The sequence below is a fragment of the Glandiceps talaboti genome, chromosome 16, assembly GCF_964340395.1.
Source record: "Glandiceps talaboti chromosome 16, keGlaTala1.1, whole genome shotgun sequence".
Lineage (NCBI taxonomy): Eukaryota > Metazoa > Hemichordata > Enteropneusta > Spengelidae > Glandiceps > Glandiceps talaboti.
The window spans coordinates 4,926,046-4,941,386 of record NC_135564.1 but is presented as its reverse complement, the minus strand read 5'-3'; the positions used below and the strand labels follow the sequence as shown (position 1 = coordinate 4,941,386).

Sequence of the window (15,341 nt, the reverse complement as noted above, 5' to 3'; positions counted from 1 at the left end):
AATACCTAATTTCTATACAGTACAGTATAACTGGAAATTGAAACTGCAGCTTTATTTGTTATTGCCTTGTAGTAAACTTTCTGTGTATCTATGTTAAGTCACTTATTCATTTGTTTCATTATAGTTATATTATTGTAAAACATAGCAATTCTTGTCCTTATTTTTAGCCTATTCACATCTGTACTGAGACAAGTATACACAGCAATCCCCACAGTTTCAAGATAACATCTACAACTGAGAAAGTGTACACAGCAATCTGCAGTGTTTCAAGATATTGCCTTTAACTGAGAAAGTGTACACAGCAATCCACAGTGTTTCAAGGTAATGTCTTTAACTGAGAAAGTATACACAGCAATCTGCATTGTTTCAGAATAATGTCTTTACTATGATCTGTAACTTTTATAAATCATTATACTGAGATATACCCGTGTATTGCTTCAATAAATCTTAACTCAAGGTGTTAAGTCTCATTCCTTGTTGCATCCCTGTTTTATGTTGTTTTTTTCAGCGTAGTTATATTATTGTACATCACGGCAATTCTTGGCCCTCTCATTTTGAGCACATTCACATCTGTACTAGGAAAGTTTCCATAGCAATATGTAGTGCTTAAAGGGGCATATGCTGAGTTTATATGTGTTTGCGATGTAATTTTTTTCTGCATATTAAAAGGTACTCGAAGTATTCTACTTTCTGATGTACATTTAACCACCACTTGCAATTGATTGAACTCAAACCTGTTATCAAGATATAACTTATAAACAATCTGATGACACAATTTATCATACATGTCAAAAATGTACATGAACTCCCTACTATAGAATCAAAAGTTCTTACAATGCCAGAAGACAAATTGTAATGTAAAAAGGAGCCTGGAGGCATGCATCAACATTAACAATATACTAGAATAGTTTACTCGAAGTTTATTGCAAGTACTTTCACCTGCGTATTACAAGAGATTATATAAACTCAGCTTGTGTCCCTTTAAGACGATGACTTGTGCTATGATATGTTCATCATCCTTTTTCTTACAAACTGTTTAAAGGTTGTGATGTCTATTTGTCTTGAAAAAACAAAACAAAGGTGTTATTAAAGTCTTGTTCATTGTTTTGTCCCTAATATTACAAGTGGTTTTTCAGAGTAATGATATCACTGCAAATAGAAGCCATTCATGGCCATCTCATCTGAATACATTCACACCTCTACTGAGAAAGTATACACAGCAATGTGCCTCATTAGAGACAATGTTTTACTGTGATTGTAAGTTTTAGATATACCTGGTTATAATATTGCTGTTTTGAAAACAAAAATAAGTGTAGTACTAAAATCTTAACCAATACTTTTCATATGCTGATAGCTTTCAACTGCAAACAGTCAGTCGTGTTCACTCATGATAGAGTGCGCTGTTGACAAGTTGAGAGCTTTAGATCAGACTGCAAACAGTCAGTGGACTTTTTACCCTTGTTAGGTATGGGGGGGTGGTGCATGTGCATTCTGTTGAGGATACCCGAATAGCCTGACTGATTTTGTCAGTTATAGACAGTCGAACATGGCTGACACAATCATTAGTACAGAACTTGGAACAACACATTCATACTGCAAACATTTCTGTTATAGCATAAAAAAAATTGATATTTATGAAAAAATTGATTCATATCATATTCATATCAATTTGCTGGTTGAATTATACACAGTGGCTGAAGGATAAAATCTGAAAAACTCAGCTCATTTTTATTGCTTTTTTCATAAGAATACTTTTTGGCTTCACTGTACCCATATTTTTTATAAGAATGCTTTTTGGCTTCATTGTACCCATACCCTGTCTAGTGCTAAAGATGAGATGCCCATCAATAAGTACAGAATCAACATACCAAAAATAATTCACCTGCACCACGGAACATAGCAAGGCATCAGACTGGGTGCTTCCACAAAGTACTGTGTATCTGAGCATTTCACCCACTCTAAGTTTCGTGGGAGAAGAAACACAAAATTTTGTAAAAATGTTCAAATTTGCATTGCTTTTGTGGCATCTTAAAGGGGCAGAGTCAGTAAGTGCCCTTGTACTATTAATACTAAAACCTGTTGATTTATGTCTACTGGTAATGGTTGATTTTCTGGTTCCAAAATACATTGCATGAGACGATGACATCGCTTATGTTGTTACATTTAGGCTTGCTTTGTCTTTAGTACATTTGAAATAATATTTTTATTGTGAAATGATGGAAAGTCATGTTGACCTCTTTCACTGTGACTTTAACCCTGGCCTGACACCTACATTTAGGATGTAATTACATAGTGTTACAGAAACCAAATCATTAAAGGGTTACAGAGTACACACACCCCATCAATGACAGAGAGGGATTTTACCGGTAAACCAAGGGTATGGTCAGGAGACACCCATCCCTCTTGTACACACAGAATATGTAGCGCTGTATGGGGAGATATGCAATGCATCTTGGAACTAGCAACAGATCTATTAGTAGAGCTCTTTCCAAGTACTAGTATTCAGATATGATGTAGAACTGACATTATGACATAATTTCTTAGTTACTAAAAAAGTCCTGGTTAAGGGTTCTTAATCACCTCACTGTATCTTCAATGAAGCCATGCAGTTTCGTCTTCAATACATTTTTATGTGAATAGATATGTTGAGCATTTTGTACATTGCGTCAGACATTGGAGTTGAAAACTTGGTCTCAGTTACAGACTCTGCCACTTTTAAACATCTGCAGCATCTTAAAATCCACAAATTTTAAAATGTATAATTTAAAGTCGCCATGACAACAAGGCAAGATTGTTCAATCTATAGAAAGTATGGGTGTCAGACTGGTGTTTCACTATGTTTACATTTCCCATTTTTTTGGTGGTCAGGTAAAAACTTTTCTGAGGCAGCAATGTCTCCACTGACTTCCACTTCTCCCTTTTCTATGTACTCCTTACTGTTGTTGTCCTGTGGGGGTAAAAGGAATCAAGGTCAAGGGTGAATGAAAGGTCAAGGTCAAATGAAATACTTCAATCTTTTGTGATCAACATGACAACGTTATATCTAGATCAAATATTGGCAGTAATGACTCGTACAAACACTCCCTGGAATAAAAATTTAAACATGGTTTGAGTAAGACTTTTCCCATGTAGTGCGGGGGCATATGGCAGATTTTTGGGTTTTGTGTGAAATTCATGTTAATTTTTGCCAACATATGTCATTGTGTTCCCCATCATCTGAGCAATTAAAAAATATATGTTGGCAATTTTTATTTCAATATTAAGGGTAATTTTTGCAGCAATTTCATAAATGATGTTAAATCATGGTTTTTCTGTTTAGTGTTGGCAAATTAAAATGTATGACAGGCATTTGAAATCATTATCATTGCTATTAATTAAGTCAAATAATCACAAACAAAAAATCAACCAACAAAAGTACCAATATTTTAACTATGTATCATATCCATAATGTGTGCACATAGTACATATAATTCATACATGTGATGGCATTTTATCAACTGTATGTCTCACGTAAAGCAAAACAGAGCAAGACAGACATTTCAGGAATTCAAGTTCGTTTAAAAGTCTATAGGTAGCCTTAGCTACTCGGTGTTTACCATCGCATTTATGACAATTCAAGATAAATAAGTTTCCCTTAAAAAGGGTTTTTACACAAAATAAGTTATTATGTAACATACTTACCATGTCAATCTTATAATTAGCACCAACATTTGAAAAGAACTTGAGACAAAATCCTTTCTTATAGACAGGACAGATTAATCTAGGATCCAAGTTTTCTGGCCGTGTGTACCCTAAAGTTAAATTTGTTATTACTTTGTAAGATTGACAATAAATATTTCACAGAAGGTACAACATTATGTCGTTAATCATTGTATTCAGAGTATTCAAGCAATCCTGTACATTTTATCTATAAGTGAGGTAAAATCAAATTGTCATGATTTGATACATTGTTGGTAGAGGGCGCTATTTTCTTGACGGTTGCTTACAGGCTACATTCACTATACCAGTAAACCTCACTTTATTCAAATCTGATTGTGGAGGAAGCTTAATCTGTTTAATTTAGAATATTTCTGTCACCTCCACTATGTTTGTCCTGTCCATCTCTGCCCACTTGTAAATATTGTTGTGAATCTCATTGGTTGGGAAATGTTGTCAGCAGTCCACATTTTGACAACATAAACACAAATGCAACCAGCCTGTACAATTGTACAAGTTCAAATTATGGTTGTCAAGGTGATCACTAACAACAGATCAACAAAACTGTCATAAAACTGATACTTTCCATCACTATGATAATGGTTGTCATGATCAATGTATCAACTTACCTGTAATGAAACTAACAATGAGTCCCATCACTATGGTAACGGAAGCAGATGTGGCACTGTACCAAAGGTAAGATAAACTGTAGAAATTTGCAATTGCAGGTCTGTACAGGGTGGAAGAAATAGAATGATAAAATTTACAGGTCAAATTCATTAAATAGTAGGGGAGACAGTGTTTCTAAATTAAAGTGGTTAAATTCATAGGGCCGATTTACTTTGATAGATTTGTATCAAACATTACATTGTCTAAATAATGCTCTTACCAGGACGAAATCTAGTCAGAACGTTTGACAACTCTTTCAGCTGAGTTGTGGAGGAGGCGATCAAGATAAAAACATGTACCACAAAGGTCAATTCAAGCAAAACAACGAAGGTAAAATAGCAATGAATGATTAGCCGACATCTACATCAGATTTTAATCAGATTGCAGAGAACCTTACCAGGCAAGTCTAGTGAGGTAGGCTGTCTCTGTAAGATACACTACTCTATATAACTTCTGAGTGACTACTTTGAAATTCTCACCTTGCTACTGACTCAGCTACAACCACAGCTTCTGTTGTCATATTATTCAACCCTGTTACCGTTACTTGGGAGTACATAGATGTAACATTAGCCACAACCATATCAACCATAGGACATCCATCCGATGACGTACCCAAGGGAACAAAACTGGGTGGGTAGAAGTACTTGCCAATTCCAATCCATAAAGATATGGCAAAACCAGAAACAACACCGACTAACGCACCCTAGAAAGTAACATTGTAAACAGATACCCAAGTTAAAGGGACCTAGCAATGGAACCCTATCATACCCAAAAAACATAACCCATATTTGATCATAACTGCAATGACTAATGGACTACTTAACTTATCTTGTTATTGGTCTGTGGTAAAAAGATACCTCGAGTTAAAGGTCCCAGCAATGGACCCTCTATCATACCCAAAAACCAAAACCCATATTTGGTAGTCACTAACATGACTAATGGACTATGTAACTTACCTTGTTATTGGTCCATGGTAAAAAGATACCTAGGGTAAAGAGGCCCAGCAATGGACCCCCTATCATACCCAATAAACCTATGGCTAGGGGTAGAATTGGTCCCATAAGTGAAGCAGCAAAAGCCATAGCGATGCATACCACACCAAAGGAACATGCTGAAATAAGAACAAAGAGTCAAAAGTAACATGGTTGCCATAGTATGCAAATTAAGACAACTATGTTTCTATTTTCTGAGATTATTCATGACAGGAAGATCTAAGTGATACAAAGCAGTGCAGAAGATACTACCTATGATCTCAGAAATGACTGCTGATTGGTATTCTGCCAATGACTTAACCAATGGGAGAGAGATATGCCAACCTGTAATCTTAGAAATGACTGCTGATTGGTCAATGGGAAAGATACCAAACTATCTTCTTAGAAATGACTGCTGATTGGTCAATGGGAAAGATACTAAGCTATAATTTAGAAATGACTGCTGATTGGTCTGTCTTGACCAATGGGAAAGATACTTACCTATGACCTTAGAAATGACTGCTGCCTGGTATTCTGTCAATGTCTTGACCAATGGACGAACAATGTCAGTTAGAGTGATTGCGGCCAGACAATTTAAACCGGAAGATAGAGTACTGAAAAAAAATGAGACAAGAAACACGAATAATTTAATTATGATATAATTTAAATATCATATTTTAATCTTTCACTCTGTAGTATGGCTCAGACATTATGAAATAAAGTGACACTTTGGACAGATGGACAGAATCCAATGTAATAGCCACTCCAGGCTGGGGAATTCAGCTAGATTTTACCTACCTACTACCCGTAACAAAAACACAGGAATAAAATCCTGGTAAAATGACTGAGGAACTCGCACCCATTTTAGCCACGTACAACCCTTATCAAAAACACTGGTAAGGAACTCTGGTAAAATGCTGTAGGTTTTACCTTCCACCCTTAACAAAAACACTGTCTTAATATTCTAAGACATTTCTTGAAGGTACACACATATGCTATCATATACACCATATTCAAGATAGTATTAATCCCACGGGAATAATATCTTTATATAACTGATCAATAAAATTTAGACCTAAAATAGTAGAAATTTGTTTACCTGAGTGAACCACTAAAGATGGCCGCCACAAATAATCCTGATAAGCCTGGTAGGTGGGCAAACTCTTGTATAACGTAAAATGCAAGTAGCTGAAATTTATAGACAAAATGACAAAATAAGTTACGCTTAGTAGGTATCTTTAAACAGAATGACCTTGTGCAACCACGGAGGTCTTCAACTGGTAGGAAATGTTCAAGGCAATCACATGATGTAAATATAGCTATCTGTCCACAAGGTGTTCTCCAAACCATAATTTTCATATATTAGCCAATCAATAATCATGAAATAATCTAGATGTTCAAAAAGTAGTTTACCTGATCAGCTCTTGAAACTTGTCCTGCTTTGATTGGATCACAGTGTGAGTAAGCAGCAAATATAACCATTCCACACATTATAATTAAACTGACGATTCCCAGTAAACCAGGTATATTCAGGTAGAGGGCGCTGTTGTCAGACAAAACACAATTTAGTAAGTGTGTACTTTTATGGTGACATCACATTTACCATAATCTCATTGTCTTGACACTTTGTATTTCTCAAGACAAAAGATTTGGTAAATGTGATGTTATCACCCGAGAATTTCCCATAAACCCTTGCAAGAAATCCCCCCAAAAATGTAAAAACAAATAAAGTGCTGTGAGGCTACTTTACAAGATTTCAAAGTTGAGCGTCAGCAAGTTACTAAGGTGCTATTTTATCACTCAAAACCTAAATAAGTTGATAGCAGTAATTAATAAAAGTGTACTAAATGTAAGAAGCCAGACTGAATTTTCCTTCAACTACTCTGACTACTTCAACCAGCTTGACTACAATAGCACTTACAGTTTTGCATCTCTTTCAGTTGGACAGCTGAGATAACGCTGAATGGACATCTGATTACAACCATAGTTTCCTAACCATGTGATAGCACCACCAATTGACAAAGACCAGAAAGTATGGCGAACAGTGGGATCAGGATCAAAACTGTTAAAAGACAAACAGAGAAAGTTATCATCTGTCAACACAAATGAAACACATTTCAGAATGTACTACATCAGAACCCCATAACTTTTGAGTGCAAGTGTGGCTTACTCAGGGTATGTGCAGGAGTGCTTGAGGTGCTCTCTGTGAACATACTTTCATGAGCAATAAAGTGGCAGAAAACTCTTACTTTGATATACCTTTCCCCGTGGTATATCATGAAGTACATATTACAATTAGACTGCAATTGGACTTGTTGAGCCAATAGGTTTCCTTACCCAGCAATGAAGAATCTGTGACATTTTACACCCAATCATTTCAAAGCTTTCACTTTCCATGGTTTGTCAGGATTACAATGCATTTTTTTCCTTCAAACTTTCAAGAAATTTCAAGGAGCATACAAAATCTGAATAGACAAATCACTCTGTCTAAACCATTTACTTAGTTCACTTGTAGAAATCCCAAAGAGTATGCTATGCATGTGTATTTGGATTCTATCTTAATAATACTTTTTTGTAATGTGTATTTATACAATGAAATTTGTCGTAGTTCTGTGAAAAACCCATGTTACAAATAACAATAACTTCTCTACACTTGGGGTATCAAAATGTGATTGAAATGTTATAGCCACTACTCACTTGAAAAATTCCACCCTGCCTCCTTCTTCATTAATTTGCCAAATTCGATCAAAGCCGCCCATCTCAATACTTCCCCTGATAATAACAGCCATTAGAGCTGCAAACATGATAAAAGTCTGGAAGACATCCGTCCAAATTACTGCCTTCATACCACCCTGTAAACACAATTATCAAATAGAATATTATCATTAAAGGGGCACAAGCTGAGTTTATACGATGTTTGAGCAGAAGTTTTTGCTGCATATTCAAAACGTATTCACAGTATACTACTTACTGAAGCAACCATCACTTGCAATTGACTGAACTCAAACCTGGTAGTAGGATATAACTTATAAATGATTCGATGATGTAATTTTTATATCTATAAAAGGTGTCCAAGAAATCCCTACTAGGCAATCAACTGTTCTAACAATGCCCAGAAGACAATTGTAATGTCATAGAAGGCATGCATCGACAGAGTAGCCAGTGTAGGCACAACATATTCAACACAGGATGACATTAGATTATATTATTACAATTTACTTACAGTTAAGATGCAAAGAGTTTGCCAGAAGACTACATGTAACGTACACTTATGATCAAAGTTGATCATTTTGAATGTTTAGGTTGTTGTTTTACTTGATAGCTGACAACACTTTTACTGCTGAACACAGCGTGATTGACTTTGGGTGGAGTCTAAAAAGCTCTTTATAACAATCCTGAAGTGTTCAGCAGAAAAAGTGTTCTTACCTTGAAACTAAAACTAAAACTACATTAACTTGCCAAATGATCAGCTTTGATAATAACATTAATGTTATGTACAGTCTTCAGGTTAACCATTCATGTTTTAACTGTAACTTACCAAAGATGTGTAGAAAGTACACACAACACCAACTGATAGTATAGAAATCCATATCTGTAAACCAGTCACTGTAATCATAACAATGTGACATTTTGAAATATTATTAAGTTGAAGTATTAAGTGCTTTAGGGTTTTTATTAAAGGCCCATGTCATGTGGGGTTGAAATTTGGGCAAAGAAAACATTCAACAGTCAGAAAAATAGACCTGAGTTTTTGCCAAACTACTAAACATGATCTAACCTTATGTATTAAATCTGTATGGCTTGACTGACATGATAAGAGTAATGAGTGAACCAGGATTGAATCATGGGCCTTGAAGAAAATTAAGTAAAATCTTTCCGAGTTCTCAAAACATTTCACATAATTCCATTGCTGTTTTTAAGGGTTATAGACATTGCCTAATCATTAACTAGTTCACCATTCTATCTTTCTGGTACAGACCACAAATATTATCAACACCAAATTTAACAAACATAAAGTTATGGTATGTTGAAATGTAAAGCCTAATGTTTTCATCTCCCATTCTCACATTAAATCCAGTGATTTAAGGATTAGATACAATCTATTTTTTTGATCAGGAACAACTTTTATCTCTCTCCATGATAGCTCTGAGTAACAACTCTTGTGGAAATTATAATTCGACTCCTACATACAAGTAGGTGATATTTTTATCTTATCATTCCTATTCCACTTGCAAAAGAGAAGGAAGGAAGCGCGACTCTGGCAGAGGACACAGTCAATAAAGGGTAAGTTAGCAAGGAAGGAAGTGACTCTGGCAGAGGACACTGCCAATAAAGGGTAAATTAGCATAACAATGTATAAACTAGCATAACAAGTACTGAAAATTAGCATAACAAAAGGGTACACTGCATGACAAACATAATTTTCGAGCAGTTACATAAAATTATGTGAAAATAACGTTTCTTAAATAGAACACCAGGCAGGAAATAACACATGAATGTGGATGAGGACATTGTCAGTAAATGTTAATTAGCATAATGATTGGTAATTGGCATAACAGTTTTGTGTATATTAGCATAACAATTGGCAAATTAGCATATCAAGTATATAAATTATGAAGATGAAAGAACCTTACCAGCATTCAGAGCTAGGGCTGGTGCGTACATTACAACAGCCATATACATAATCTATGGTATCAAAGAGAGAAAAATATTATAATCATTGATAATCCTGAGAAGGGGGGGGGGGGGGGGGGGACGACAGACTGGACTGGACCATAATTGGGAAGGGACCTGTAGTGAAATTCTAAATGTGTCTGACTGTTAATGTTAGGCATAATGAGTCAAATGAGATGAATTCTCAATAAATGTTCCCATCAGTGTTCTATCATTTTGCAGACAAAAACCACACTGGATTCAACAAGTTTCAACAAGCTCACATGCTCTATTGTAAATCCCATTCTTTCAGGTTTTTTCGGTAGCTTTTAATGAACACAAAAAACTGTAGTTCTGAATACTCACTTTATATTCTCCAATAACAATGTTTTCATTTTTATTTAGAGGGGTGCATGGCATTGTGGCCATATTTTTTGTTATTTGTTTTTTATCCCCTAACTTCCATATTTTTCTTGGACTATGTGAAAAATGAGGATGTGTAGGGAAAAACCATGGAGGCAGAGTAAGGTAATTAGAACAGATCCACAACATCATTTTGAGGGGAGGGGGAGGGGGTGTGTGCAGGAAGAGGTCTAGTACTTCAAAATCTGCAATATTTCTTCAAGCATACTCACCATATAGGCTATGTAAGCAAAGCAGCCAATGAGTCTAGCAGCAAGTGAAAATCTCATCTGTAAGTACTATAATTCAATAAAAATACAAATAATAATTAGACTCAGAAAATGTTAGTAATTTGACTTGTAATTTATAAATAAACAATCTAAACATGACCAATTAATTTCAAATTTACTTTTAACAGTGAAATTGCCAAGATCAAAAATTTTGGGATTTGATTACTGGAATCTTTGGGGAAATGAATAATCCCAATATGGGTTGTTGTCCACACCAATAAAGTCAAATATTATAATAGAAAAAAAGAAAAGAAAGAAATCCAGACAATAAGGAACTCGAAAATGTATCTTCTTTAATTTTTCTTTCACTGATCAGCTTCTCTACATAACATTATCTTACTAAGTATAGCTACCAGCCATATTTATTACTAAATGAACATTTGGAAATCTTTACTGAAGTTTGTAAAATCTTTCCGTATGGCTCTGAAGTACTTCATATATGAGCAACTTTTATACAGCCCAGTTTATGTTAGTGTTCTGTTTGATACAACCATGCAGAAACAAATACAAAACTACATATTCTACACTTTAATTCAGATAGCAAGATTGCATTTTTGCTACATTTTGTCTATTATGAAATAATCCATTTAAAACATACTGCAACTAGACGCAGACCTGTGGGCACCAATGTTTTGCAGTCGGCATCAGATGTCTGGCTATTGGTGGTTTAGTTCTTTGTTTTGACAAAATGTTGTGAGAATTAAACTCGATTCATTCAATATTGCAATCTGAAAGTGTAGCATGTGATGCCTGATTTTCTAATTGGTTTCTACATGGTTGTATCAATTGGCACCAGTATATGGTAACTTGAAATGTGCTGTAGTTGGTATGTATGCAATAATCTGAGTCTAGGTACTGAAATACAAAAATCCATATTTTTATATAGATTTGCCATCTGTCAATATTGAAATACATCTTATTTAAACTAATATCTCTATAACTTATAATTTGATAAAGGTCAAGGTCAAATTCAATGTCAAAAATCATTCAATTTTTTCTTAATTCCTATTTTAAATGCTGTAGTGTTTACTTTCTTTCATTTCTTGTGAATTGCAACTCCTTGTACCATGCTTACTGTGTCCTGTGACCTTTGACACCAGTTTTCACAGCTAAGTTGTGTGTGTGTGTCTATGTCTGTGTCTGTTCAGTTTTCAAAGGTTGGTACATCTATCAGTTTGATTTACACTACCTGTTATCTGATTGTGGAGTTTTCAGATAATATTAATAAATTTAATATATGATTCACACTTCCAAAAAGGTGGGAAAAGTGGCATTGATTTATATTAAAAAAAAACATTTTTTTTAAAAATGTTATGTTTACTTTCTGGGTTTCAAATGTCATTCTATTTGTATGTCATCTATAATTTTGCTAAATCATGTTCCAACTACTATACTATGTTGTTGTTCTTGTCAACAAATATACACAGAAAGCCATCATGTCTTATTTTGAAACACTGTAAATCATGCCTGGCCATGCCACTCAAAAAAAGATGGCCCAATTTCTATTTCGTTAAACCCAAGTACTTCTGTTTTATGAGCACACAAGTATGATAATGACATGCTCTTAATACATCGGAACCATTTTTTTTTACTGCCACTTGAAATGGCGGGGAAAAGTTTGTTTACGATACGGACACACCTGGTAAGGCTTCCATATATGATTGTGACCTGATTAGAATGCACATGACCTTTAGGCCTGTTTGTTGTTTTCAGACATGTAAATAAACATGATAAACTTGAAATGATAATGATAAGCTACCAAACTTGTTAACTTTTGAAAACTACTATAAAGATCTATGCTTTACAGTATCTGCGGCATCACGTGTACAAGTTATAGAAAATGGTTTCTGCAAACACCACAAATACATTAGCTGAAGTGAGTTACTGTGAAAGGTGCCATGTGTCAGACGTTCGAAGTTATTTCACACTTCGTGGTGTAGCGTACACAACAATGTGTCAGACCACGTGACACCTTGTTGTTCTATAGTATTAGTAACATGATTATTTTTCAGTGTTCTCTAGCTCTGTGATCTAATTTAAATAAAATCTCACCTGTGTCAAATGTGATAATTAAGTATCGATAATATTGAAAAAATGGAATATCATTACGTAATAATATCACATGGCTTGCCACTCGTGAAATACGGAATAATACCCCCTGCCCTGAATCTCACACGGTCCTTTCCAATTTCATTTTCAAGTCATACTCCCTTGATCAATATGTTGTATATGTATCAAACGCGCAGGTCGTTGATATTTTCGTATCTTAATACCTCAAGTCTTGATACGAGTAGTTTATTTAATAAGCAAGATAGTAAGGTCACTGTACGACGTGTTTGATTTGATACATTATTAAGTTGACAGTATTACTGTATGTAGTAGTACTACTATAATTATCAGTGGTTATGATTATCACTGGCCACAAAATATTGTTGAACACAGCATGATATGAGCGAAGAGGTCAACACATATGCACATGTTATTGTTTCTAGTAATATATTACCGTCCAATCGACCTACCTCGTAAACACTGGTTACTCCCAGTCTGTAGAAAACCGGTAAAAACAGATGAGCACATATTGGTACCATGATGAAATAGGAGATCCCGATCATCCAAAACATGGTCCCAAAACTGTAAATCTCAGCCGGTGTTCCTAGTAACGCAATGGCTGACATAAAACTGGCTAACAGCGACAGTCCCACTGGTAAGAAACGCATTTTGCGATCTGCCATCAGGAATTCGGAGGTTGTCTTTTGCCTCCCACCGGTAAAGGCATGATATAGTCCTATACATGCCGACAGTACTAAAACTAGCGAGAATACAACGTAGTCAGCGGCTGAAAATGTTGCTGCCATCGTTGTAGACGGACTAACCGGAGTATTTTCTATGTATTTTAAAGTTACAGCATTACAAAACGCAACAAAGCGACGACCGATTTTGTCGGCGTGTTCCACACGTACACGTGATAGGTTACGTAAAAGTAAAAGCGATGCTACGTTTTTCCACTAGCGGTGGTGTGTGACCTATTTGTACATGCACGCTGCCTTCGACGTAATATATTAATTATTCATGACGTACACATGAATAGGAAAATGTTTGCCGAGCGTGAAAGCAGTCCATGTGCATGATGTGACCTGTACCTGGCTATGCCGAGCCGCCGTCGAATGAATTAATTTCACTAGAAACATGACACGCTTCCTTGCACTCGTAATTTTCGTTTAGCAATAGCACCCTCTATCGTCAGTGTGATAACTGTTAACACAACCATCTGTGGTGTAGATTAATGTTTTTCTCAATATTTCTGTCGTTAATCTAGCAAGATCTCAGACTATGATACAAAAATTGTTCGTCTGTACATATAACTGTATCCCGTTATCGTGTGTATGCTGCACTGTTGTTTATATTAGTTATTTCAAACACAACAATTCCCAGGGAGTGTGAATGTGATAATATATTGTCTGAAAGACATATTTATTTGTCAAACAAATGAACTACAAAACCAGCAGACCGTGAAGCTATGAACGATAAGAACTAAACTCCAACAATAATTCCATGATTCAAATCATACAAATACATTTCACAAAAATAAACAGGACAAAATTAAGAAAATTTTATGGAATTTGAGTGTGTCTTTGTACATTGCTGATTTTAGTGAATTGGCCAAGATGTTATAGTGAAATTTTAATTGCACATGATTTGAATAATTTACACAATGCTGTACAGTAATTTTCAAGAGAGGCTAAGTCAATCACACACCCACACACACACACACACACACACACACACGCGCATGCACTCACTCATGCACGCACGCACACACACACACACACACACACATACATACATACATACATACATACATACATACATACATACATACATACATACATACATACATACATACATACATACACATACACACACTTGCCCACATACACACACCCATGCACACATACAGAGGCAGGCAGAGATTGACAGACAGACAGACAGACAGAGACAGACAGACAGACAGTACACATATTGTCATTCAAAGCACTCAAATACATTTTATTGATAACTGTGGGCTCAATCCGGACTGTGAAACTAATTCTAATTCTATACTTGGTTATATATATATATATATATATATATATATATATATATATATATATATATATATATATATATATATATATATATATATATATATATATATATATATATATAAATGACATACATATATAAATATAGTTTCTATTCTGTGCTATTGAAATTAATAAAAATACATTTTGCAATAACTTTCTGTGAAATGCTCTTTGTTACATGGAATGTATTTTTTTAAACTATATTTTCTGTTCTAAGAAAATCTAAAATTGATAAAAAGTCCATTTTACAATAATTTGGGGAGACACTATTTATTACTTGAAATGTATTTTTTGATATGATCTATTCTCTGCTATAGTATAAGGTGGTGAAAATACATTTTTTAAACTACACTCTTTCTATGCAGTATGTCTTCTAAACTATTGACCTCTATTGAATATCCTCTCCCAAACATGTACAGTTTTGAATGTACCACCTTACTGACCTCACACATAAAATACATTTACATAACAAAGTAAATCACAACTTACACATGTCAAGGCCCATCTATCATAGACCCTACTTTTGTGTAGAGTCT

The 15,341-nt window shown here is 34.9% G+C and overlaps 1 protein-coding gene across 1 annotated transcript; it reads right to left on the bottom strand.

The window, feature by feature from the left end:
* Positions 1-2,725: 2,725 nt before the first annotated feature.
* On the bottom strand, positions 2,726-13,536 carry LOC144447699 (sodium-coupled monocarboxylate transporter 1-like). The gene is made up of 14 exons (XM_078137778.1): positions 13,201-13,536; positions 10,625-10,690; positions 9,971-10,022; positions 8,875-8,942; positions 8,034-8,188; positions 7,258-7,398; positions 6,750-6,879; positions 6,436-6,524; positions 5,838-5,950; positions 5,322-5,476; positions 4,845-5,068; positions 4,326-4,426; positions 3,682-3,791; positions 2,726-2,947 (listed from the first exon to the last, which is right to left on the bottom strand). Exons 1-14 carry the CDS (start codon positions 13,534-13,536, stop codon positions 2,819-2,821), a joined length of 1,869 nt encoding a protein of 622 aa, XP_077993904.1. The 3' UTR covers positions 2,726-2,818.
* Between the last annotated feature and the right edge of the window lie 1,805 nt (positions 13,537-15,341).